At 48.1% G+C, this 27,764-nt stretch overlaps 2 protein-coding genes across 2 annotated transcripts in view; both read right to left on the reverse strand.

The window, feature by feature from the left end:
• Window positions 1-27,764, reverse strand: part of LOC118588219 (zinc finger protein 226-like) — a 38,209-nt gene that overhangs the window by 9,524 nt on the left and 921 nt on the right. The window contains 6 exon segments of the mRNA XM_036194459.1: window positions 27-153; window positions 1,659-3,126; window positions 6,225-6,351; window positions 7,235-7,281; window positions 21,091-21,217; window positions 26,924-26,994. Coding sequence (XP_036050352.1) covers window positions 27-153; window positions 1,659-3,126; window positions 6,225-6,351; window positions 7,235-7,281; window positions 21,091-21,217; window positions 26,924-26,971 — 1,944 coding nt within the window. The 5' untranslated portion in view covers window positions 26,972-26,994.
• Window positions 12,194-15,079, reverse strand: LOC118581367 (zinc finger protein 45-like). Its single transcript, XM_036183411.1, has one exon. The coding sequence runs from the start codon at window positions 14,923-14,925 to the stop codon at window positions 13,855-13,857; it is 1,071 nt and encodes a 356-aa protein (XP_036039304.1). The 5' UTR covers window positions 14,926-15,079; the 3' UTR covers window positions 12,194-13,854.

A 27,764-nucleotide genomic window follows, 5' to 3' on the forward strand; every position in this document is an offset into this window, starting at 1 on the left:
GGGAATTGCACTTCCGGCCCCCTCACTTCCGGTCTCCGGGAGCGGCCGTCTCGCAGGCCCAGAAGACTGTGAAGGCGCTGAGGCGGGTGCGGGATGGACTCGCCGCCCTGATCCGAAAGAGGGTCTTGGAATACACTTCCCAGAACTCGCCCACTGCAGGAAGGACCAAGCCGTGACCTCTGGGAGCTTCCGGACTACAACTTCCAGAAGCCCCTTCGTCTTCCGGTCACTTTATCCGCCTCACGAGTGTTGATCCTTCCCTCAAATACTAGGTAGTTTGCATTGTTGGGGGCGGGGGGGTGGTGTGCTGTGACAAAATACCCGACAGAAATAACTTTAGGGAAGTTTTTGGGGAGATCACAATTCGAAAGGCGTGCTGGGAACAGCTCTGTTGGGGGCGTATGGAAACACAGTTTCACGTCTGGTGGCTGTCCCAGAAGCAGAGGAAAGCCAGAACAGAAGCGAAGGTCCACCCTCCAGACCCCACTTCCAACGGTTCAGTAACTTGGGGTCAAACACGACTCTGGGGTCACTTCCCGCCTAGTCCACACTGTGCCAAACAGGAATCCATGGGACAGTACGGAGCATCTTGTTACTGCCGGGCGAACAGAACTCGCCATCAGCCGGTACTGTCAGAAAGGGTCATTAACTCTAGAAAGCATAGTGCAAACAAAACGTAAGACAAAGTCCCAGAAGACAGGACCCAACAACAGGGAGGGCAGACACTAACCATAAGACAATATCAAGTTGATTTTGGCAGTTCTGAGTGGCTTTCTGTTTTGTCTGCACTGGGGATCGGACCCAGGACCTGTGCAGGGTAGGAAAGTATTCTAACACTGGGCTAACCACAAAGCGGGTTTTGATATTTTGGCTGTTCCCTAGTTTTAAAGGCTGTTAGGGTTCCTGTCCCAAACAGAAACTTCCATCTCAACAGTTTCAAAAGTACGTTCCCCAGTTTACTAAAAAATATCCAGTATCTTTTAAGTGCTCGGCACTAGGTTTATGCCAATTCAGCACCACTTTTCCTTTATAATGAACACTTCCAAAAAGCCCTTCCCAAAGTTGTTGTGACACTTCAAAAAGGTCATGATTGCAACCAAAGCCTTCTTAGGATAATTAACAGAGTGCCCAGAAACACTGGGATGTAAGGAGCAGGAACTGAATGAAACAGTTATACTTTCTTTTGAAAAATAATTAAAAGAATTCACACAACAGGCCAGTGAGATGATCCAGTGGGCAAAGACGCTTGCCACCGAGCCTGGCATCCTGAGTTTGATCCCTGGTTCCCCAGCCTGTGGAAAGGGGGAACTGCTCCCAAAAGACACGCTCTGCTCTCCACACATATACTATGGCATGCCTCCACTGGTGTGTGTGTCCCCAAACACATTACATTGTTTTTGAGATTCAGTTTTACTTTGTGTGTATGAACTCCTGGCCTGCATGCATGTATGTGTGCCATGTATTGGATCTTCCGGAACTAAGGTTAAAGATGGTTGTGAAGCATCGTATGAGTTCTAGAAATTGGATCCTTTGCAAGAGCAACAAGTGCTCTTCACTACTGAGCCATCTCCAAACCCACACTACACTATTTAAAAATGGAATGCACAGCCAAAAAGAATGCACAGGATGCAAGTCCTTTAAAACATTATTTTATAGACCGTTTTTCCTGAACGGATTCCCTGGTGTTTTTGCCATCTCTAGTGCTCTTGGAAGACCTATCACTGCTGTGGATTCTGTGATGAATTAGAAGATTTGACCGCCAACCAAAGCTCTTACCACAAACCTCACACTTGTAAGGTTTCTCCCCTGTGTGAACTCTCTGATGAGACTGTAGTTGTGAAGAGCGGCTGAAGACTTTCCCACACACATCACATTTGTACGGCTTCTCTCCAGTGTGGACTCGAAGATGGACTTGAAGATTGGAATTCAGGGTATAGCCTTTACCACACACAGTACATACATATGATTTCTCTCCAGTGTGGATGCCCTGATGGGCCTGAAGACTTGAAGGTCGGCTAAATTCTTTCCCACAGTCCACACACTTGTAGGGTTTCTCTCCCGTGTGGACTCTCTGATGGATGTAAAGATTGGAGCTACAAATGAAGCTCTTCCCGCACTCCTCACATCTGTAGGGTTTCTCTCCTGTGTGGACTCTCTGATGGGACCGAAGGTGTGAATTCCGACTGAAACTCTTACCACATTCGTCACATTTGAACGGTTTCTCCCCAGTGTGGAGTCTCTGGTGGTCCTGAAGATGAGAGGCCTGGCTGAAGGCGCTCCCACACGCCTCACAAGCGTACGGTCTCTCCCTGGTGTGGACTTTGAAATGAACATTAAGTGCTGATCTACAACGGAAAAATTTTCCGCACCGCTCACATTCGTATGGTTTCACTGTTGTGTGGACCTTCTGATGGCTGTGTGGATGTGCATCATGACTGGCCCCCTGATGTCTTTCTCCCATGCGATCTCCTTGACAAACACAACCATCTGTGCTATGATGGATGCCTTTCTCACATTCAACCCATTTACAAGACCTCTCTCCCGAGTGTGATGGATGGTGAGGGTCACGGCTGGAGACATCAGTCACAGCCTCTTTAGGCCGGTCATTTTTCTGGCCAGTGTGAATCACTCTATTCTGGTCAAATGGCGCCATCTTTACGCTCTCTCTCCCAGAACCACTGGGGCTGTAGGAATCCTTATTTTTGTGTACTCTGTGATCGTTGTGGGAATGTGAAACCCTACTTGCGGAGTCAGCGTCCTGTTTGCTCTGACCCCGTTCACGTCTGGTGGAAATCTGCTGATATCCATTCTTGGGACTCTGAGGCTCACTCAGGAAAATTTTCTGCCAAGAACCCTGGGTTCTCAACATTGGAAGTGGGAGTCTCCCGGTACCAATGGGCACCTTTAATTGATGACTCTGTACATAGGCCTCATCTTCAGAAACGTGAGCAGATAACCCTGGCCCGACCTGGCAGGGGGAATGGCGCTGTAACTGAGCAGTGTTTACCATGCAGTCTTGACACCTGGTTAAGTTGTCTATGACCCGCTGCCAGATTTGCCAGCCGGAAAGAGCTTCATGTGACCTTCCATCTTGGACAGCCCTCAACTCACTCTGATTGTTAATTCCTATAAAGACAGGGAATGAGACAAGTCAAAACTGTTCACACTTCAGGATTTCACACTTAGGTCACAACGCTAGACTTCAGTGCAACTCAAGATGATCCTTCAGCGTATCTCTGTTTTTATTATTATGAAGTTTTCTGGTTTAAATACTGACAGAAACCAAGATACCGTCTACTGAGCTCCCAACTATTAAAAACCAAGGCTGGAGAGATGGCTCACCAGTTAAGAGCACTGGCGGCTCTTCTGAAGGACCCAGGTTCATTCATGGCAGCTCACAATTGTCTGGAACTCCAGTTGCAGGGGTCTGACACCCTCTTCTAGCCTCCATGGGCACCAGGCACACATGTGGTGTTCATAAATATATGCAGACAAAACACCCATACCGAAAAAATAATAATTTAAATATAAAAAAGAGAGAGCTAATAAAAGCCATTTAAAATAAATTACTGACATACTCTCTGAATTTTTTTCTTTTGAAAATTATGTATCTTTCCTTCCACTTGACAGTGTCAACAGGAAGGAACATTATATGGTGCTTGGTTTTCTAGCCACTACCCAGAACCCTGCCTGGCATGTGTCCCAGCAAAGTAGACAGAGTTGGCTTCTCAGTTCACGCTAACTCCAAATCCCAGTCACAGAAGCAAGAGCGTTTGAAAGTAAGTGCACTGAAGAGATCTGGACTGAAGCGCTGCTGAGAAAGCCGTGTCTGAGGCGGGCCACAGCGTGGGAGTCCGTCAGTGCTGAGAACAGAAACAACAGGAAGCAGGAAGCTATCCCTGGCGCTCTGAGGCGTCTGGGCCGCTTCTGCTTTCCCCTGAGTTAAGCATCAAAATCCAAAGGCAACGAAGGCTGTTGTCACTGTGAGAACTAGAAAGACAGTATTGTGGAACGAGCCAAGCGTGGTGGCGCACACTTTTGATCCCCGGCACTCGGGATCCCCTGCAAGTCTGAGGTCAGCCTGGCCTACAGAGTGAGTTCCAGCCCACCAGGGCTATAAAGTGAGTCCCTGTTCTCAAACCAAAGTCTTCCAACTTGATAAATGCAGTATATCAGTGAATTAGAAACTAAAATAGCTTGTGATAAACATTTAGAGGAAATAGGTGACAGACTACCAGAGGACCACCACAAGCAGTAACGGTGTCTACTGGAGATATATATATTATATGTGGAATATATGAAATATACACTTTACACACATATAAAATACATAATATATATAAAATATATTACATATATACATAATAATGTATATGATTTTCCCCAAACGTTTGTTGGGCTAACAATGTAATATTAATTTCTTACTGTTGATGTGAACTTTGGAAGAAACTAATGGAATGCAGCTGGGCAAATCTTTTAAAGGTGAGGGTCACTCTGGCTCCTTTCTTAGACTCCCTTCTCTGATACAAGGAGTAAGGAGACAGACTTACTGTTCCTTACGGATAAATCCGGATAACTAATCATAAGAATTCTCATGGGAAACATTTCCCGGAGGAGAGCGGAACTTGGGGGATGGGGGGGGGGGGGAGGAGGGGAGGGGGGGGGGGGGGGGGGTTGATCCTAGTGCTGAGGGTGGCAGCGGGGAGAACCATATTTAAACGTGATTTCCTATAACTGCTCACACCACGTCCCAGAGAAATCTTACTCAGGCTGCTCATCTCCACAGAACTACAAGTTCTTTAAGAGTTCGTGAGTCAACCTGTACAAAGCCACACTCCGGAGAAGTCAGAACGAGGCCAGGGATCAATGTGAAGACAGATCCCGAGATCTGGGCTACCCTGTCGCAGTCACCTAGGAACGAGGTTGGCCCTGTGGGCAGCACGACAGCATTGACAGGGCAGTGAGCAGCTGTCCTGTGGCTGAGCCACGGAAGACTGCGCCTCAATGTCTCCCCTCTGGGTTGCCCTCGTCATTAGAGGCTTTACTTCCCTTTCCACGTGTGATTTATCTCATTTGAGAAGTTGATGCTCTGTGAACACAAAATCACAGATGTAAAAGGGGCATCCTAGAGCGAAAATGCACTGGAAACTTCAGTTGCAACCAACTCGTCATCAATACAATGAAAGTGGTGTGTTTCAAACTTACAACAGTCCAGTGAAGAAATACCGTTCACTCTGTGACCCTCCCACCACAGACTCATACTGCAAGGACGAAGTCGGAGCTACCTTCAGCCCCGTCTGCAGTTACCCAGTCTCTCTTACACCCACTCAAGCACCCGGGCAGCTTTCCCCGTGTGGAGCACTTCACTAAGGAAGGTGGTATTTTCTCCTATTTCATTAATTACCAGGTGCTGGACAGATGGCGCAGTGGTTAAGACCACTTGCTGCTCTTCCAAAGGACCAGAAGTCAGTTTCCAGCACCCACAACTGCCTAACTCCAGCCCCAGGGGATCCAATGCCCTTTTCTGACCTCTGAGGACTCCCACACCAAAGTGTCTCTCTCTCACACACACACACACACATAAAAATAATAAAAATAAATATCTTTAAAAAAAAAATCATCAGCTGGAGAGATGGGCCAGCAGTTAAGATTGCTTGCTGCTCCTCCAGAGTTCCCCAGCACCCACATCCTGTGGCTCACAACTACCCACAACTACTGATACCCTCTTCTAGCCTCGGAGGGTACCCACACTCATGAACACACACACACAGAGAACAAATAAGATGTAATTTTTTTTTTTTTTTTAAGCTGAGGATTGAACCCAGGGCCTTGCACTTACCAGGCAAGCACTCTACCACTGAGCTAAATCCCCAGCCCAAGATGTAATAATTTTTTAGAATAATAAAATGTGGGGCTAGAAAGGCAACTTGGTTGTTAAGAGCACTGGCTGGCCTTCCAGAGGACCCAGGGTGAGTTCTCAGCAGCCACATGGGAGCTCACAGCCATCTATGACTCCAGATCCAAAGAATGTTTTCAAGACAGGAAACATCTCCTCTCTGCTCACAGGAATGAACAAAGTCAGGAAACCATTTGAAAGTCCCAAAGCTTCCAAACTCTTACATTTTTGGTTGTGAGCCTAGCCTTTAACGGCTGAGCCATCTCTCCAGCCCAGCTTCCAAAATCAAAAGTCACAAAGATATATGCCAGAGAGCATCAATCCTCACCCACTGAGAGCAGGTTCTGAAAATTCTCCACCATCACCTCTTGGTACAGTTTCCTCTGGGCAGGGTCCAGGAGCCTCAACTCCTCCTCAGTGAAGGCCACAGCCACATCTTTGAATGTCACCGTCTCCTACAACAAACAAAAGCAACCTCAATCTTACAACTAACTGCTGTTAGCAATGTTGAAACAGTCTATCCTGAGGGAAGTTCAGAAAGACCCAGGCAGTTCTAAAATGAGGCTCCTTGAGATTCCAGAAGTAAACAACTCATAAGTCTCAGGAAGTCCTTGAAACTGACTAGATGCACAAAGGCCCTCTGGTCACAGGATTATATGAGCAGTAAGGACTGCTGAGGGGCCTTAGATCAGCAGTTTCCTGGAAGGGATTCTTCTACTGATTGAGGTGTCTGCAAGTCATACATAAAGTTTCAGGGTGACCTTTCTGTCACACATCATGCTCCTGGGAGTAACCCCAATAGATTCACTGATTCACCAACTTGGACTTGGGCAGTATTGTTACTAGAGTCTGTTGTGGATTCCCTACTTGGAGTGAGTAGACATTTGTTTGTGTCTCCCCAGGAAAAGGGTCAACACCAATGTCCACTAGACATACAACAGCCCTGAAGAGGCAAGGAGGAGTTCAACTTACAGGGAGGGACAAAGAGGCATCTGACATAGCCTAAGGATCTCAAGCGCTTTTGTACATCCTGTTTTTAAAATCTCATTTATTCAGTGTGTGTGTGTGTGTGTGTGTGTGTGTGTGTGTGTCACACAGGAGTACATGTGACACTGTGCTTGTGTGAAAGAGAGTGACTTGTGGAAGTTGGTTCTCTGCTTCCACCGTGTGTGGGTCCTGGGGATCAAACTTAGGTCATTGGGCTTGGAGGCAAGCTCCTTGACCCCTGCGCCATCTTGTCTACCCTCAAGTGCTTTGAGTCTCTTTACAAGAGAAAACCCCTCCAGCACGAGGATCAGCTGTGCATTGTGATGGCGGGAAATGGCGAATTCTATTTACCTTGTGTGTGCTCATCTTGTTCTTGCTCCTCCCAGGAGGTGCAGAGCCTAAGAAGGCAGAGATAGGAAGAGAGAAGAGGTCAGAGGATGCTGAGCCAGCCTGCCACTCCACACAACTGACAGGATGGCAAAGACACCACCTACGACGGGGCGTATGCCTTTCAGGAGCACATCACAGAACAGTGTGCCCAGCCACACAGTAGATTTCCTTATACTAATTTTTGCAATTTTCTGTAAGCTTTAAAGTATAGGAAAAAATGTAATAATCAGAAATTGTCATAGTGACCACTGGTAATAATGGTGATGACAGTGCCCAGGGAATGCTAATCCACAGTAACCAGTAGCCAGTCTTCCCATTCCTAGAGGACATACTCCAGTACAAGAGAAGGCAAGGAATCCACTCCCCAGAGTATACAGGGAATGCATCCAAATTCTAATTTGACCCTACACATCTACCTACCCCTGGGATTCTGTACTAAGGCATGACTGTTGATAGTATTCATTGTTTAATCCCAGCACTTGGTGGGGAGGGAGAGGGAGCAGGCGGATCTCTGTGAGTTCGAGGCCAGCCTGGTCCACAGAGAGAGTTCCAGAAAAGCCAGGGCTACACAGAGAAATCCTGTCTGGGAAAAAAGAAAATTATTGATTGAGGGGGGAAAAAAAGAGTCACAGGGCTGGATAAGATTACAGTGTTGCAGGTGAAATGGATGAGAGGTTAAGAGCACTGGCTGCTTTACCAAAGGACCTGGGTTCAGTTCCCCGCATCCACATGGCCACTCATAACCATGGTCTGTAGCTCCAGTTCCAAGGGATCTGATGCCCTCTTCAAATCTCCTCAGGCACTGCCTACATATGGTGCACAGAGCTACATGCAGGCACAACACTCACACATACAAAACAATAAAATTAAAAAACAAAAACAAAACAAAACAAAAAACAATATTACAGTGTTTCTGGCTCCATTTTATCTGTCCTACAAGGCACTATGAACTTTCTAGGCCTGAATTTTCAGATGAGACCCTTCCCTGGACTGTTACATTTGACCTATGAGGGAATCACACAGGTCAAGTGTAAAGTAAAAGGTAAAATTCCTGTATTTGCAGGAATTCAGTTAGGTGGGCGGGGCTTGAGCATGGGCGGGGCTTGAGCATGGGCGGGGCTCCCCAAGAAAGGCCAGGGCTGCTAGTTCAAGGTGAGTTTCTGAACTGCTGCAGGGGACAACCAGTTCCCTGGAACAGAGCAACCACTAAACAGAAACTTACCAAGAAAACCGACAGAACCAGAGTCATTGTTCCATTTACATGCTAAGGTAGTACAATTTTTCCGCTTCACATAATTCTGTATTTTCTGACATTTCCATATCTACAAGGCAAACATCATTTGGGAAAACTGGAATAGATTAACAAACACTTTTGGAAAAACCTAACACAAGGGATTGGGGAGACGGTTTAATTGGTAGATCTGGACAAGCATGGGGACCGAGTTCCATCTCAAGAATGCATTTTATTTTAAAAGGGGGTGGGTGTACAGGGGGCTGAAGGCCAGTGGCACAGGTTTGTGATGCCAGTGCTGGGAAGGGCAGCTAATGGCATTATCCCTTGCTTGTTGGCTAGCTAGCCAGCCTCACCTAACTGGGCAAGCTCAAGGTCCACAAGGTGATTCAGTGGAAAAGGCGCTTGCAACCAAACCAGACTGAGTTTGAGCCCCAGGACCCACGCAGGGCAGGTGTGCAGCATCTACCCCAAGTGGTCCCCTAATCCCCACCTGCACACATTGAAACTCTTGTGCTCCACCCCCACCCCCCAAGGAAATGTTAAATGAAAACAAGGGAATGGCTCAGGGAAAGCCAGCCTACACCTACACACACACACACACACACACACACACACACACACACACACACACACTATACAAACCCTGCTCTCAAGATCTCTATTTTCTTATTTTGGTTTTTCGAGACAGGGCTTCTCTGTGTAGCTTTGCGCCTTTCCTGGAACTCACTCTGTAGAACAGGAAGCCTCGAACTCACAGAGATCCGCCTGGCTCTGCCTCCCAAGTGCTGGGATTAAAGGCGTGCACCACCTCCTGCCCGGCCAAGATCCCTATTTTCACATCATAGTTCTAACCTATTTTTACATGATACTGTCCAGTTTCCTCGGCGAGTTTGGACCAAAAAGACTATGCAATCAGTGTGGGTTTGCACAGGCTAGCTTCTGAGGCCAGCCTCCGCACTGGGTGGCTTCCTTGTATAAACTATGGTCTAATTACAGTCACTCCCAAGTGTAGGACACTACACATCCTCCATCGTCAATCTTACTCAAGTGGGGGCTCCGCGGGGTGCTTTTTGGGAAGTCAGGGCTGGGGAGAAACAGAAAATAGCAAAATTACAAAATTCCATCTCCACCTCGGGGTTCATGCCCCAGTACAGGCAGCCAGCTCCTTCCTGTAAGGGTCATGGGTGGGGACAGCCCGGAGCTTGCTAGCTCACAGAGGCTGTGAATTGGAATATTACAGTGGTCTCCAGGAGACCCAGGCAGTTTTAAGCATTTTACGATCCATTTTTTCCACCTCTAAACATTCTATTAGGAAGTCTAACTGCTCTTTTGCAGAACAGCCAGTAGACTCAGAGGGACCCGCTAAAGCCACAGAAGCAGGCTGTGGGGCAGGAGAGGGAGATGCAGGAGGGAGAGGGGGCTGCCGGCAGGGAGGGGGGACTGCAGGCGGGGAGAGCGGCTGCAGGCGGGGAGAGAGGGCTGCAGGCGGGGAGGGGGGTGCAGGCGGGAGAGAGGGCTGCAGGCGGGGAGGGGGGACTGCAGGAAGGGAGAGAGGGCTGCAGGCGGGGAGAGAGGCTGCAGGCGGGGAGAGCGGCTGCAGGCGGGAAGAGAGGGCTGCAGGCGGGGAGGGGGGACTGCAGGAAGGGAGAGAGGGCTGCAAGCGGGAGAGGGGGAGCAGGGACTGCAGGCGGGGAGGGGGATGCAGGCGGGGAGGGAGGGCTGCAGGCGGGGAGAGCGGCTGCAGGCGGGAAGAGAGGGCTGCAGGCGGGGAGGGGGGCTGCAGGCGCTGGAGAGAGGGCTGCAGGCGGGGAGAGAGGGCTGCAGGCGGGGAGAGAGGGCTGCAGGCAGGGAGAGAGGGCTGCAGGCAGGGAGAGCGGCTGCAGGCAGGGAGAGCGGCTGCAGGCAGGGAGAGCGGCTGCAGGCGGGGAGAGAGGGCTGCAGGCGGGGAGAGAGGGCTGCAGGCAAGGAGAGCGGCTGCAGGCAGGGAGGGCGGCTGCAGGCGGGAAGAGAGGGCTGCAGGCCGGGGGGGGGGGGAAGGACTTAGAAGGGGCTAGCACCAGGGCCGGAGACTGGGGGACGCCCCCTCCCGTGGGATGCCGCGGCTCCTTACCTTTCAAGCCTCGCTCCTTCCTTATCTCACCAAATGCAAGAACTGATGATCCCAAGAGCACCTAGGGGACTTTCTAGGGGTTTCTGGCTAAAATAACTCAAACCCAGGGGGGGCAGATGGCTAACAAGCCAACCCGAAGCGGGTGAGTTCCCAGAATTCCTCGTGGAGAAACTGGTTCTGGCTGGGTGGTAACGGAAGTGAGGATGCTGGGGCACAGACGCGGTCCCAGAATGCTAGAGGAGGAGGACCGCCCTCCTCTATCGAATTTCCTTCTGGGTTTTCATTTCTCATGCTCCCTAAGAAAGTCCTGGGTAAGAGGACTTTACATGGTAGTTTGTGTACCCTGAAAGTATGTAGGGTCTGGGGCTGGAGAGGTGACTTGGTGCGGAGAGCACTGTATTAGAGTCTTGGGCTCCCAGCACTCACAGGGGAGCTCAGAACTGCTAACTGCAGTTCCAGAGGACCCTCTTCTGGCCTCTGCCTGTAGGTGATGCCCAGACACAATGCAAAACGGCGAAGTATCCATGCAATTAAATCCTTGTGTTTTGTTTTGTTTTTGTTTTTCCGAGACAGGGTTTCTCTGTGTAGCTCTGGCTGTCCTGGAACTCACTCTGTAGACCAGGCTGGCCTCAAACTCACAGAGATCCGCCTGGCTCTGCCTCCCGAGTGCTGGGATTAAAGGCGTGCGCCACCGCTGCCCGGCTCAAATTTTTTTTTTTTTTTTTAAGAAACTAAAAATATACAAAACAAAACAGACCCTATTTATTGGTGTGTTCATGCATGTGTGTAAACATTCTAGTGCACGAGTGAGGAAGTCAAGGGACAACTTCCAGAACATTCTCTCCTTGCTCCCTTGTCAGGCTACGCAGCAGGGGCCTTTCCCTGCTGGGCCTCTGGCCAGCCCTTGACAGCAAAGGCCATGTACAAGAAAATAACCAACTTTCAAAAGTGGGCCGAGACTCAAACATGGTTCAGCAATTTAAATAGGAATATGACTAGCAAACAAGGACATGTAGAGATAATCTTTAAAGAAATGGATATAATCAAAATGAGCTAGTACCATAAACTTGCGAGGAAAAAAAAAGTGGGGGACAAAACCAAAAGTGTTGGTAGGAGAACGGAACTATCACACAGTGATGGAGAGAACGCGAAAGGGACAGCTGTGTTTAAAAGCTCTGGTTTTAGTGAAGTTAAATATTCTTTTCGCCATTAGTCAACATGGTAATAATTCTGAATCTGAACGGAGGCAAAGGAAACCCTAAATTGATACCGGACACGGCTTTCAATTGTTTATAGCTGCTTCCCCACCCCGCCACCCCCACCACACCCCCGCCACCCCCAGTTACCAAACCCGGAAACCCAAACAAATGTGGTATATCCATACAAAAGAATACTATTTAGCAATGAAAAGGAATGGCTGAGTCCTAGGGATTGGGGGCAGTGGTAAAACACTTGCTTTGTTCTGTATGGAGCCATGGGTGCCATCTCCAGCCCCCGCCCACTCCCGCCCAGGATACACACAAAATGGATGAATTAAAGAATTATACAAGCGAAAGAAGCTAGATGCAACAGGCCACACAGGATAGGGTTCCATTTATGAGATTTGGAAAAAGCAAATGATACAGAACGGGAATCAGTGGCTGTCAAGGGCAGAAGTGGGAGAAGAATTCAGCGAGGATGCTGAACTTCACTGCCATACTGGGAGTTGCCCCGCAGCAAACATGTGCCAAATCGACAATGATACAACAAAGTCAGCCTTACTGTGTACGATTCCATTAAAGTCATTTCATTGAGATTCCATAGTTACCTCTTACCTCACCGTTGAATGAACGGTGAACTTTGTCAAATGTTTCCTGGATAAACTGGGAGGTCAGACTCCATGTTCAAAAGCATCCTGCACCTATACGAGCCCGGAAAATGGACGTAACGCATCTGCAGTTCAGAAACCAAAACGCTCATTGGCGTTGAAGGTGGGACTGACTGGAACTGGCCATAAGGCACATTTCTGTTTATTAGAAACATCATTTACAGCTGATGCTGATGACCACAGAAGCGTATACATTTGTCAAAATTCAGGAAGCAATAAAATTGAGATCTGTGCATGTGTGACTACATACAAATATACTTCAATGAAGAGTGAGCATGACAAAAAGCTGGCCACAACCCACTGATTTCTGAAGCCACTCATGCATGACGACCTTCAATTTGATAGACATTTGTCCACAGGCTTCACAGGGTTGGGAAAATTGGCCTATGTGTATAACTTAAATGTCCTTCAAGCCTCCTAGGAACAATTTTACAGAAACTTTAGTCAGAGATAGATTGAATAAAAAATTCCAAATGACTGCTCTTCTCAAAGTTGACTTTAGAGTTACTGAAGGCATATGATGTCTCAGGCACTACTCAGGAATATAGGTACACAATGTAGGTATACACCTCAAACGTTTACTGTTAATCAGGAAGAAATGTATTTCAAAACAATTTCAATAAGTGATACTTTATTAACGATGAAAGCAAATTTGCATAGTAGTGTCATGGAACACTTTTCTATAAGAAGAGCTACTCAGATGTTTAAAAACACACTGGCCAGGACACAACACAATCTGCAGCTAACTGGTTTGCTACTGAGTATGAAGGATGAGAACAGGAAGATACTGTAAGGAAACTATTATGCTTCTGTAAGAGCAGAAACTGCGCACAGTAGAAAGCACTGCATTTCATAACAGACAATGTCGGCCCTAAGCAGAGGGACTCAAGCAGCGACTGTGGGCACTGTGTGTGATGACAGGGAGATGTGAGAAAGGCTACAGGAAAGTCACACAGTCAAGGCTCGGGTTGGAGCTGCCAGAAACCCCAGATTTATGACCTGTGCAATTTGGAGTTGTGGGTCACTGGATATGTAGAAAGCTTGCAGTGTTTGTAAATACCTTGTGACCACCACATGCGGTTATGCAGCCCCACGAGGTTGTAACCAGCAGCTTAAGAAACTCTGCTCCCGTCAAAAAGACCTGATCTGGTCCTTTCAGTCCTAGGATGTTTAGATACCTCCAGATCACACTCAACTTTCCTGAGGTTACTGTCTCAGCCATTAAAGGTCAAAGTTCTGAATGAAGTCTGCATGGCTCCAATCATTGTTAAAATACTGACCCTCTTAATGATCCAACTCCTTTGTCTCCCATGACGCCTCTAAGAACTGGAACATTTCGGCTTCCTTCTGAAATATCAGAGTAGAAAGCCTTATAGAGTTTGTTTCCCGGCTGAGTCCTCTGGTGCAGGGAAATCCCTGTGGCCCTTATCATCACCATGGGCTCGCTGGTGAATCAGGAGACTGGAGCTCCAGCTGAACCCTTTCCCACAAACCCCACACTTGTACGGTTTCTCTCCAGTGTGGACCCTCTGGTGGGCTTTGAGGTATGAGCTCCAGCTGAAGACTTTCCCACACTCCTCACACTTGTACGGTTTCTCTCCAGTGTGGACCCTGTGGTGGTCTTGGAGGTAGGACCTCTGCCGGAAACGTTTTCCACACACTTCACATTGGTATGGTTTTTCTCCCGTGTGGACTCCACGATGAGCTAGAAAATTGGAGGCCCGACAGAAACCTTTGCCACACTCCTCACATTGATAGGGTCTTTCTCCAGTGTGGGACCTCTGGTGGGCTTGTAGGTGTGACTCTACAATGAAGCCCTTCCCACACTCTGCACACTGATACGGTTTCTCCTCGCTGTGGACTCTCTGATGCACTTGGAGAATCGAGACTCGACTGAAGGATTTCCCACACTTCTCACATTTATAGGGTTTCTCTCCTGTGTGGATTCTACAGTGAACGTTCAGATCTGAACTCCGGCTGAATCCCTTCCCGCACGTGTTACATTTGTAGGGTTTCTCACCAGTGTGGCCCCTCTGATGGGCCAGAAGATGAGAGGCCTGGCTGAAGCCCTTGCCACACTCCTCACATATGTAGGGTTTCTCTCCCGTGTGGACTCTTACGTGATTGTTAAATTCTGAGCTGTGACAGAAACTCTTCCAACAAGCATCGCACTGATAGGGCTTGTTTCCGGTGTGGTCTTTCTGGTGGTCCAGAAGCGTTGAGACCCGAGTAAAGCCCTTCCCACACTCCTCACATTTATAAGGTTTCTCTCCAGTGTGCCTTACCTGATGGGCTTGAAGGCCCGATAGCCGGCAGAAGGAGTTATCACATTTCCCACATTTGTACCTCCTCTCTCCTGCCTGGGCTTGCCCGTTCACCTCAAGATGACAGTCCCAGCTGGAATCTTTCTTCTCTTGGTGAGGTTCTTCACCACCGGTCATTCTGCAGCGGAGATGAGGCTGTGAATCTCTACCGGAAGGTTTACTGAACTCTGCTTCTCCACTCTGCACAGCTTCCGGTTTCCCCAGAGGAGAGCCAGTTCCTCCAGTGTGCCCCGTGCACAACCGACCCTGGGTCAACTCCCTTTGTAAGCCGTCGCCAGATTCCTGAGCAGAAAAGCTCCTCCTGTGGCAGGTACCTCCGTCCTACCTCCTGAAGTGACTCCATCTCATTTAGATCCCTGGCTCCTAAAAGCATGAAGAGAATTCAGAGAGAGGCAGGGCGTGTGGATGCTCTGGTGGCTGCTGTCGGGCAGGGTTATATAGCTAAGTCCACAGCCTAAGGCTTCATTCACAGAACCAGAGAATGGTTCCCCTTCCCTTGAACATCCTGTGTCCTGTCTTCTCACCTACATACCCTAGAACCCAAGGGCAGTGCAACGGGTTCCCATTCACCACATCATGATGGGAACCATCAAGAACCCTGTAAAGCATCACAGAAAAAACAAACAAAAAAACAAAAAAACAGGTGCGGTAGTGCAAACCTTTAATCCCAGCATTTGGGGGGAAGAGGCAGGCAGATCCCTGTGAGTCCAAGGCCAGCCTTGTCTATGGAGCTGGTTCCAGGACATCCGGGGTTACACAGAGAAAAAAGGAAGGAAGGAAGGAAGGAAGGAAGGAAGGAAGGAAGGAAGGAAGGAAGGGAAAGGAAGTCAGAAAAAACAGAAGGTAAATAGCCAATCACTGAAAACCCCATATTCCTGGATCATGAATCATGCCCATCTTATTTTGTCTTGCCTTACAAAGTGAAGACCACAAAATCCTGTTCAATTTTTTTTTTTTTTTTTTTTTTTGAGACAGGGTTTTATGCATCCCAGGCTGGTCTTAAACTCACTGTACTAACAAAGATGACCTTGAACTCCCAATCTTCCTGCCTCTACCTCATGATTACTGTTTTGTTGTTGTTGTTTTGTTTCTTTCGAGACAGGGTCTCTCTGTGTAGTTTTGGTGCCTGTCCTGGAACTCACTCTGTAGACCAGGCTGGCCTCGAACTCACAGAGATCTGCCTGCCTCTGCCTCCCAAGTGCAGGGATTAAAGGTGTGTGCCACCACTGCCCAGCGAGTGCTGGTTTGTATCAGGACTCCACACATTTTGTTTATTCAGGACTGCGGAGTGAACCTAGGACTTTGCACATGCTAGGCAATCCTTCTACCACTGAGCTATATCCTTGGCCCTTTTTCACATTTTCAGACAGTCTATCAAATTTTCTCTTCTTTGCTTTGAAAATGCCTTCTGAGTAGCTGAGATTACAGGGTTGGGAATTACCAACAGGTCTGGCTACATCTCTAGCATTTTTTTTTTTTTTAAATTCAAGACACAGTGTTAAGATGGGAACTGAGCCGCTTCTGGTGACACACACCCATGACCCCAGCATCTGGGATGCAAAGGCAAGAGGTAAGGCCAGTAGGAAGCCAGTCTAGACCTGTGAAGGGCTACACAGTGAAAACAATAACCAACAAGCTGAGCATGATGGCCAGGGCCTGTAATTCCAGCACTTAGGAGGCAGGAGAATCACAAGTTCAAGGCCAGTCTCAGCTGCATAGTGAGTCTGAGGCCAGTCTGGACTACTAAGACCATGTCTCAAAATACAAAAGCAAACAACAGAAAAAGGGAAATTATGTTATTGGGAAAAAGAAAAATTTAGCTGCCACTACAGACTTACAAGGACTGGAGAGATGGCTCAATGGTTAAGAGCACTGGCTGCTCTTCTGGAGGACCAGAGTTCAATTCCCAGCACCCACATGGCAGCTCACATCCCCCTAACTCCAGACCCAGGGGATCTGACATCCTCTTCTGACTTCTGCTGGTACTAGACATACATGTGGTACACAGACATACACACAGGCAGGCAAGGCGTATATTTAATTTAAAAATTAAGGTTTACATGATTAGTACACCTTTTCAACTGTTTCTCCCCTTTTTTGGATGCAGAAACATGAGAACAATGTATATGTGGAGTGGTGGAGCATGGCACAATTTCCTTTCTTTGATTTAATCACCATATTTATTTCATAAGCATTTTCTCCTAATTTGTCCCTAGAGTTGTCTTGAGAGACGGTTCAGAGGTTAAGAGCACTGGCTGCTTTTTCGGAAGACCTGGGTTTGATTCCCTCCACCTACATGGCTGCTCACAGCCATCTGTAACTCCAGTTCCAGGGGAATCTGATGCCCCCTTCTGGCCTCAGAGGGCACTGCATGCACCGGGTGCACAGACATATGTGCAGCCAAACAACCAAGCACATTCAATAATAAAACACTTTTTAAAAGGACCTTCAAGGAGCTGGAGAGATGACTGACAGCTAAGAGTGTGCTCTGCCTTTGCAGAGGACGGAGGCTCAATACCCAGCACCCACATCGGCACCTTACAGCCGACTAACTCCAGCAACGAGGGCACTGACCTCAGGTACACACACCCTCACACATAAACATACTTCCAAACAAAAAATGAACCTTAAATACGACCTTCAAAAGAAACTTAAAAAAAAAAAAAAGACTATGCTCCTGAGAATTTTTTTTAACCAAAACAATACATCCTCCACACAATTCTACCATGGCCAACTGTGCTCTGTTATAAAGACAGGGAGTTAGTACATGACCTCTGTCAGTACGAAAACACAGGGTCTCAGTATGTATTCCTTGTTGGCCTGGAACCTGGTAGTAGATCAGGCTAGCCTCCGACTCCCAGAGGGCCATAGTGTGCATCACCACCCCCAGCCAAGGCTACCTCGGAGGTGCCGCCAGGGGGTCACTCCAGTGTTAGAAGCTGGAAAAGATAAGGGTGTGCCAACTGAGTTTTTAAGTAAATAGTTTGTCATTTCTGCACAAATACTGAAAAGGACCATTTCTGAATGTGGTATTCCTGTGTCTTCTAGGACGTGTACCAGATTTGGGGAGGGCAATTCCTTGCGACCAGGTTTTGTGTCTCACTGTATAGGGCATCAACGGGCCCCATATTTAAACTGAACTCTACCTTCCCTAACGCGTTGGTTTAGTAAAACTATCTTCCTTTCTCGCTCTGCCCCCACAAGGTCTCGCCTTGGCTAGATTTCTTCTACAACATTACTTGTTTCTGTAGACAACCAAGGCGTGACCATCACACGGTATTTTTAAATAAGACTAAACAACAGGCGACGTCCCCCCTGGTCTTTTCGGAGGGGCAGGTGAGAAGCAAAGCCGCTTGTTTTCTGAGAACGTCCGTCCTCACATGTAGGGGCGGATCACTTCTGGGGTCCTGACTAAGAAGTGCCCTTTTAAAAGCCTGGACGCTGCTCAGCGGTAGCAGCCTAGCCCAACACGTGCCAGGCCCTGGCTCCATCCTCAGTACTGCCACAATGACATAGAAAGCACCTCCCCACCGGGCGGCGGTAGCACACGCCTGTAATCCCAGCACTCGGGAGGCAGAGCCAGGCAGATCTCTGTGAGTTCAAGACCAGCCTGGGCTACAGAGTGAGTTCCAGGACAGGAGCAAAGCTACAGAGAAACCCTGTCTTGAAGAAAAAAAGAGAGAGAGAGAGAAAGGGAGGGAGGGAGGGAAGGAGGGAGGGAGGGAGGGAGGGAGGGAGGGAGGGAAGAAGGAAGGAAGGAAGGAAGGAAGGAAGGAAGGAAGGAAGGAAGGAAGGAAGGAACTCCCCACTCACTGAGTGTGACTCACTACTAATGGCCACGGGAAAGACATTCACTTTAAGGTGGCTGAAACCCTGACCCCAGGGAAATGGCATCAGGGAGGCCATTAGGTCATACAGTTGCTGGAGTTACAGATGTGAACCACCGGATATGGGTAGGAAGAGACACACGGACACTGTAAGCCCTCTTAAATACCCAGACTTGATGTCCCCAAGTAATAAGGCATGTAGGTACAGGAAGCCACGATGTGGCTCAAGTCCAAAGGAGTCCGTGGGAGCAGAGAAGTGAGAGGAGAGGGCAGGCTGGCAGCACCAGAGTGCAAACCCTGACAAGTCCCCTGTGGCCTTGGCAGTGGCACCAACACTGTGCCCAAGATGAGAAGCAGGACGGACTCGGGGTCCCCGCCTCAGAGTCCCCACCATTGGTCATCTTCACAGGTCAAAGCTCATCTTCTCTTTAGAACTGGGTGGAGGTGATAGTCTGAGGCTCTGTGGAAAGTGTTATCTCAAATTAAGTCTTGGGGGCTGGAGAGATGGCTCGGCAGTTACGAGCACTGACTGTTCTTGCAGACGACCCGGGCACCCGCACTGGGTGGCTCGCTACAGCCAGTAACTCCAGCTCCAGGGGATACCATACCCTCTCCAGCCCCCGTGGGTACCCCCAGATACACACACAAATAATATACCTCACTAAGATAAAGTCAAGTCACGGCACGGGCAGGTCAGCAAGATGGTTTAGAAGGTGAAATCGCTCGCAGCCAAGGCTGATGGCCTGTGTTCCATTCCTGGGACCCACATGGTAGCAGGAGAGAAGTAACACCTCAGGTTGTCCTCCGACTTCCACAGGTGTGTTGTGGCACCCCCCAACACTACACACCTACACAAATTCAGACACCACACACAGACACCACACACACACACACACACACACACACACACACACACACACACACACACGGTTTCCTCTTACAATCTCTCACACTATTTTTGGCAACAGGCTATTGTTTTGACTGCAAAGAGAAGTTACCATCAAGGGCTCTGATTATTGCCCACCCTTTTTTGGGTAGGGTCTCAATGTGTAATCCTGGCTATCCTGGAACTCACTTGGTAGATCAGGCTAACCTCAAACTCACAGAGATCGTCTTCTTGCTGTGGGATGTCTTTCTGTATGCTGTGAATATGTGTTGCTCTGACTGGTTGATAATAAAGCTGCACTGGCCTGTGGCAGGGCGGGATAAGGTTCAAACTGAAGAGGAGATGAAGAAGGATGGAGTCGGGGGAGACGCCAGCAGACCCACTGCCGAAGGAGCAACATGCCAGCAGACCGGTAATACCATGGCCATGTGGCAACAAATAGATGAACAGAAATGGGTTGAAGTAAGGTGAAAGAACTAGCTACCAAGAAGCCTGACCCACAGGCCATACAGTTTGTAAGTAATACAAGCTTCTGTGTGTTTACTTGGGACTGCTTGGCAGCTGCAGTATGCCAGAGGGAGAAATTTGTCCCCGCTGCAGGGCTGGGCAGGACCAGAGAAACCTTCTGTCTACATCTTCTCTCCCTCTAGAGTGTTAGGATCAAGGTGTGTGGCACATTTGCCTTTTCCACCCTATTATTTATCTCATTAAAAATTGTTCATAAAAGCGGGGGCTGGAGAGATGGCTCAGTGGTTAAAAGCACTGGCTGCTCTTCCAGAGGTCCTGAGTTCAATTCCCACAACCACATGGTGGCTCACAACCATCTGTAATGAGATCTGGTGCTGTCTTCTGGCCTGCAGGCAGACATGCTGTATACATAATAAATAAATAAATCTTTTTAAAAAATCGTTCATAAAGGGCCAGCAGGATGGCTTTGAGGGACCTGCTGCCAAAAGGTGTAAAAAGAGAATCAACTCCCACAAGTGGTCCTCTGGCTTTCCTATGCATGCTATGGCACGTGTACACACACACACACACACACACACACACACACACACACACACAGTACATCTTTTTTAATTTAAGGTTTATTATTTTACGTGTATGAGTGTTTTGCCTGCATGTATATCTGTGCACCTCGTGCATGTCTGGTGCCTGTGTGGGTGAGATGAAGGAGTCAGGTCTCCATGAGACTGGAATTACAGGTGATTGTGTGCTGCCATGTGGATGCTGGGAACCAAACCCAGGTTCTCTGCAGGAGCAGCCAGGACTCTTAACCCTGAGCCATCTCTCTAGTCCCACAAAGTAATTTTTTTAATGTAAAAAAATTGCTCATATATTCACCACATGTGTATAGGTGATCACAATTAGAGAAGGCACAGAAATACAACATCACACTGGCCACCCGTGGTCTATGTACAAAACACACACATTAGCTGGGGGAGAAACACTAGAAAACCCCAGCTCTGTATCCTACAATGATTCTTGAGACCCCTTCAAGAGCTGCATGCAGAGCCAGGGCCACAGAGACGTCGTGGGAGCCACCGTCTGCTACACAACCATCCTCACCCACTGACAGCAGCATCCGGAAGTTCTCCAGCATCACCTCATGGTACAGCTTCCTCTGGGCAGCGTTCAGAAGCCCCAGCTCCTCCTCACTGAAGACCACGGCCACGTCCTTGAATGTTACTGCCTCCTACGATACCAAACACATGCCTCCTAAGTCTTGCAACAAAGGGCAGCTGAGGCTGGAATGGGGCAGGGTCATGGAGTACCTGCCTGGCATCCACAAAGTCCTGTGTCCCATCTGCAGCACAACAGACACTAGGGGTGGGTACAATGCCCCATGCCAGTACATGGGAGGCTGAGATAGGAGGGTGACTTGTCAGTTGGAAGCCATACTGAGTTCCAGAACAGGATGGAGCCCTGTCTCAGGAACATAAGACTAGCAAAAAGACCACTTTTTACATAGAGTTCAATTGTCCATCTTCTTACACGTTAAAACTGCAACATCAACAAATATGCAATTTTAAAATTATAATGTATGAGGCAGACTTTCTTCTCATTTTTTTTTTCCTGCTGCGGAGTTGTCCTTCTGTACACTGTGAATATGTCTTACTCTCACTGGTTAATAAAAAGGTGACAGGCCAGTAGCCAGATAGGAAATACAGGCAGGACCGATAGACACAGAGGACTCTGGGAGGAGGAAAGAGTGCAGTCAGAGATACCAGTCAGCCGCTGAGCAAGCAGGACATATAGAAAATGAAGTAACAATCCACGAGCCACGTGGTGAGGCATAGATAAGAAATATGGGTGAAGTGTAAGAGGTAGCTAGTAACAAGCCTGAGCTACTGGCTGAGCATTTGTAAGTAATACTAAACCTCTGTGTCAGTTATTTGGGAGCAGGTGATTGAGACAGAAAAACTACACCTACTTTTTTTTTTTTTTTTTAAAGCAGAAACAAGTCAAAATTTAGTTCTTGTAAATGAAAATCTGACTTTCATAGTAAGTTTAATCTGGATAAAAACCAGTAAGTTTGAGGCTGTTGGGGGAAATGGTAGGGCTCAGATCAAAAGAGTAACTAACATTCAGAAGCCTATCCCTCCTGCTCCATCCCTTCCTGTGGGATCTAGCCTCCAGGAAGCTACACTGGGGCTATCACTAGGCAACCAGGAGAGGACAAAGTGGACCAGCCTGTGACCTCCCTCTACATCTCCCAACTCAGGCACGACCTCGCGCTGTTACCTACATTTTTCTACTGTATTCTTGCCCTCAAATCAATATAAAGACCCGTGGTTCTTTATGCCATAGACAACAGTGAACCCATAACAAAAATATGGGCTAGCAAGAGGTAGCTTAGTGGGTAAAGGCATTGCCGTCAAGCCAGACATCCTAAGTTCAATTCCTGGGAGCCACATCGTAGAAGGGGAGAACTGACTCCTACAGTTGTTCTCTACTTCCACACATGTGCTGTGGCATGCATGTGAGTACACTCATATACTCAAAATAGATGTTAAAAAAATCCTAATTCAAATCAGTGAAAAACAACTTGATATTTGTATTTACTTTGTGATTAGTAAAATATTTTCTTTCTTTCTTTCTTTCTTTCTTTTAATTTTTTAAAAAATTTTTAAAATTTATTTTTGGTTTTTTTGGGACAGGGTTTCTCTGTGTTGCTTTGGAGTCTGTCCTGGAACTCGCTCTGTAGACCAGGCTGACCTCGAACTCACAGAGATCCTCCTGCCTCTGCCTCCCGAGTGCTGGAATTAAAGGCGTGTGCCACCATGCCTGGCTGTAAAATAATGTTTTCATATATTTATTAACTATGTTTATTTCCTCTCTGTGGTTTTTTTGTTACTGTTGTTTATTTTTTGAGACAGGGTTTCTCTGTGTAGCCTTGGCTGACCTAGAACTCACTCTGTAGACCAGGCTGGCCTTGAACTCACAGAGATCCGTCTGGCTCTGCCTCCTGAGTGCTGGGGACTCAAGGTGTGCGCCACCAGGTCCCTTTCCTCTTTGTATTTTATAAATTTTTTTTTGAGACAGGATCTTGTAGCTTAGGCTGGCCTCAGATTTGATGTAGCCAAGGATGAGCCTGCAGTACTCTAAGCCTCCCGCCTCTACTTCCCGAGTGTTGGGAATCACAAGTGTGTGACACCATATACTGGTGTGTGTGGTGCTAGGGGTTGAACCTGGGGCCTCATGTATGCAAGGCAAGCACTCTCTCCATCATGCTAGGTCCCTAGCCCCATGTTCAGCTCTCTTTGGCACTCTGCCTGTCCTTCTAGGTAACTAGTGTATTAGCTTATGGCTATGTAAAAGTCTACTGACAACGTTCAGCTGAGTGGGTGTTTGTTCTGCACTGCACATGTTCGAGGCAAGTGCTCTGCCCAAGCCGTACTGCCAGTCCTTAGCAGCCATGTGGTGGGCATCCCCGCTCTTATCCTTGTCTGGCTCTGTGTACAGCAGTGTCCCCACCTGGATGATGTTGTCATGGGCTTTTCCAGTCTGTGACTGTTCATCCGATCATATTGTGTTTTTATTAGTTTTTAAAAACACCTTTATTATTTCCGATTATGTGTAGGTGGGCCGGGTATGTGCATGTGAGTGCAAGTGTCCTCAGAGGCCAGAAGAGGGAGTCAGAGTCCAGGGAGCTAGAGTTACAGGCTGTTGTGAGTCACTTGATGTAGGTGCTGGGATCCAAACTTGGGTCCTCTGGAAGAGCAGCCAGTGCTTTTGAGCACTGAACCCTTCTTTATTATTTTATTCATCCCATTATAAAGTGATAAAAAAAACACACAGTGACTAACATCTGGCATCCAAGGGCTTCTCAAATGTCAACAATTCTCCTTAATAAGAATTTATTAAGAAGCAAGAAGATATGTGGAACCTTTGAAAAAAGATGAAAATTTAAGGACCAGTGAGATGGCTCAGGGGTTAAGGTGCTTGCCAGGAAGCCTGGGAAACTGAATTCCGTCCCCAGGACCCACAAGATGGAAGGAGAGGGCCACAAGCTGTCCTCTGACCTCCACATGCACACCACACTGGCACAGTGCACCTGTCTACAGCCACGCCCACACAACAAATAAACCAATAAACGTAAGAGAGAGAATTTTAAAAAAACAAACAAACATAGAACAGTCAGCATAACTCACCTTGAACTTGGTCATCCTGTCCTCTCGGGGAATGGCTGCATCTTAGGAAGGGGTAACGATGGGAGAGAAAAAAGCCATGAGCGTCTGGCCAGGGTCTGACTAGCTCCCACAGCAGCATGCTGTGCACAGCAATTGTGCCACTTCCTGGGGAGGCTGATTCAGACATCGCTCACCCTGCAGCCGAGAGCCCCTGGCCAGGAGCAACCCGCCCAGTACAGAGCCCACGGTCTCCTCTCGGCCTCCGGTGCTCTAGGAATCAGGCTGTGCCATGGGCCAGCTCTTCAAAGACACGGGGTTTTGCAAACTTGCCAAACTGAGAGGAGAGCCATGGAAACAGAGACAACTGAATAAAGTCCCCGCCTCTGGGAAATGTGTGCAGCCACATTTTGATAATCAACATAATTAAAATGAACAAACTACAGGAAAATCATTTTTGCCAGGCAGAAACAACAACTTGGCTTGATGTTACACATCTGCAGTTCTGGCTCTCAGGAGAGACTGAGGCAGGAGGATTGCTATCAGTTCAAGTTGGCCTAGATTACACAGGGAGACCCTATCTCAAAAGTCACCAGAAAAAGCTAGAAACGTGGGCTGGAGAGATGGCTCAGAGGTTAAGAGCACCGGCTGTTCTTCCACAGGTCCTGAGTTCAATTCCCAGCAACCACATGGTGGCTCACGACCATCTATAATAAGATCTGGTGCCCTCTTCTGGCCTGCAGGCCAAACACTCACTGTATACATAATAAATAAATCAATCTTTAAAAAAAAAAAAAAAAAAAAAAAAAAGCTAGAAACGTGCTATTGTTTGGCACACCAGGGGCCCTGAGTAGCACATGCATGCTTGCACACTGCTCCACGAGGGTTCCTCACACATACCTGCAGAGAAGCTGCTGTGTGTCCTCGGTCCCAACACCTAAACAGCTGTGCGCATCCTCAACTACAGAAGGGACAGAAACAGAGTCAGTCCTACGGTTATGATGGGGAGAAAGGAACACACACAGGCAGCACCGTGATGAGATACCTGGTATTTTAGGTCATTCTTTCCAACAAAGACGATAGCTGTTGCACCCATAAACACGGGAGATCAGAGGCAGGTGGGGTCCCTGCACCAAGCTTCATCCCGCATCCAGCATTCCAGGCTTGTCTCACTGTTGTTTCTGATGATAACAATAGATGGACAGGAGTCACACAGAGAGAGATCGCTGACTGACAGGGCAGAGAGGGCCAGAGGGGCAGGAGCTGCTCCGAAGCAACCTAAGCCGGGGTCAGCGCTCTCATCCGGAGGCCCCAAGATGCGTCACGGCCCCAAGCAGCCATCACCTTGACTGTGGATGGACAGACCACCCACAAGACAGGAACAGTTAGCAATGATAGAGAGGACACCCCGTAACAAATCCCCGGGGCAATGCTAGCCATTAACTGCGTATCAAGCCGCTTTTAGTGATCTGAGTCAAAACCAGGATAGGGAGACACAGCATGGCTGCTTAATTATGTACATACACATTTGCCCTGACTCTTCCTTATTTATTACAGTAATTTAGAGCAACTGTTCTCAACCTGCAGGTCATGACCCTGTGTGCTGTGGGATGTCTTTCTGTACACTGTGAATATGTTTAATTACCATTGGTTAATAAACAGACTGCTTTGGCCTAGAGCAAGGCAGGATAGAGCAAGGCAGGAAATCCAAGCAGACAGACAGGGAGAAAGAGGGCGGGGTTGAGCAGATGCCAGCCAGCCACCCAAGGAGCAACATGCCAGCACAACAGTAACACCGTGGCCACGTGGCAATACACAGATTAGTAGAGATGGGTTAATCTAAGATGGAAGAGCTGGCTAGTAATAAGCCTGAGCCCCAGGCCAAACAGTCTGTAATTAATATCAAGCCCCTGAGTCAATTATTTGAGAAGTGACTTCGGGACCAGGGTGGGACAGAAAAGCCTCCATCAAGAATCCTGTGTATCAGATATTTACATTATGATTCATAATAGTAGCAAAATTACAGTTACAAGGTAGAGACGAAATAATTGTATGGTTGGGGTTCACCACAACACGAGGAACTGTATTAAAGGGTCGCAGCGTTAGGAAGCTGAGAACTGCTGGTCTAGGGTGTGTGTGCAGGGCACAGGTGTGGCCACCAGAAGGTCATCTGCTGCAAGAGTTGGCTCTCTCCTTCCACCATGTAAGTTCTGGGGGTTGAACACGGGTCGTCAGGCTTGGCAGCAAGCACTTTTACCTGCTGAGCCATCTTGCAGGCCCCTGTTCCCCTATTTAAACCTAAAGTTCGGGATGGTACCATGAAGTCAGACCAGGGGCTCACTGGACGCCAATGCGGCCACGACAGTTCAGTCTCTTCTGTACTCCTCACCACTACTTGTGTCTTTGGTTGGATTGGGACAGGCGACTGAGTCCAGACTATTGGGGTTTCCTAAGGACTTTGGCCCTACATCTCTGGTTATAATTCCAGGCAATCCTATGTCTTGATGAGCTATGAATCTAGGCTATGGACCTGGGCTGTGTAAGTCCCAGGCCAACCTTGAAGCCCTAATTTATCCACTCTATCTCAAGCCCTTCATCATTAAAATAAGAAAAATAAGCACGGCATGGTGACATGCATCTTCAATCCCATCACTCAAGAAGGAGAGTAGGGTAACCTCTCTGAGTTTGAGGCCGAAGGGTCCCAGGACAGCCAGGGCTACACAGTGAGACTCATTAAAACAACAATAAAAACAACAGCCAGGTCAACTCACCAGGAGCCTTGCTGTCAGCACTGAAGGAGTCACGACCTCACCTTCCATTCAGTTCATGCTGAGAGGTCAGGCTGTGGAAGGAGAGAATGTGAAGTACCATGGTAGTCATCCCCAACAAAGCAGTTAAATCATTCCCTGCTGCCCACCAAGCTGGAGACAGTCTTCCCCTTCCTAAAAGAGAATAGGGAAGGTGTCCAGGGTTAACTAGTCATGATGAGGACAGAAAGGAGGTCCCAAGTGCCCCCTGAAGCTGAAGGAGGTCCTGAGCATCCCCTGCAGCTGAAGTTGTCCCAGTGAGAGACTTGACTACTGAGAAAAAGTAACACTCACAAGAAAAGCTCAGGATCACATGACATGAACGGTTCAATGCTTTCATTTCTACACTAACAGAGAAGATTCAAAAGTTAAAGAAAGGGCGGGGGGTGGGGGATGCCTTTAATCCCAGCACTCGGGAGGCAGAGGCAGGGGGGTTCTCTTTGAGTTCAAGGCCCAGCCTGGTCTACAGAGTGAGTCCCAGAACAGCCAGGGCTACACAGAGAAACCCTGTCTCATTAAAAGATATTGCCTAAAAGCAAATGAACCAAATCACATTGGCAACACATGTAACTCCCTCACCAAGGGGCCCAATCGCAGCAGACACTGCTCAGTCGCCTGGTCACGTGTCAGGAGGAGCCTTGCTCAGTGAAGTCCAATTCGGCTGATCCCTCCTGTCTGTGACAATCAGCTCACTTCAAAGTAGCCCTGGAGACGCACATGTCATCTGTGCCTTCACCTGTAGATCTGTATCTGGTCCCTTCTCTGGCTCTTCCCTGTTCCCGTATCAGCTCCCTGTCTGAGACTT

This window comes from Onychomys torridus, chromosome 1, assembly GCF_903995425.1.
Source record: "Onychomys torridus chromosome 1, mOncTor1.1, whole genome shotgun sequence".
In the NCBI taxonomy this organism is placed as follows: Eukaryota; Metazoa; Chordata; class Mammalia; order Rodentia; family Cricetidae; genus Onychomys; species Onychomys torridus.

Bases quoted from the DNA above. Each gene is read 5' to 3' on its own strand.
- LOC118581367 (XM_036183411.1), bottom strand. From the start codon at position 14,925: ATGACCGGTGGTGAAGAACCTCACCAAGAGAAGAAAGATTCCAGCTGG.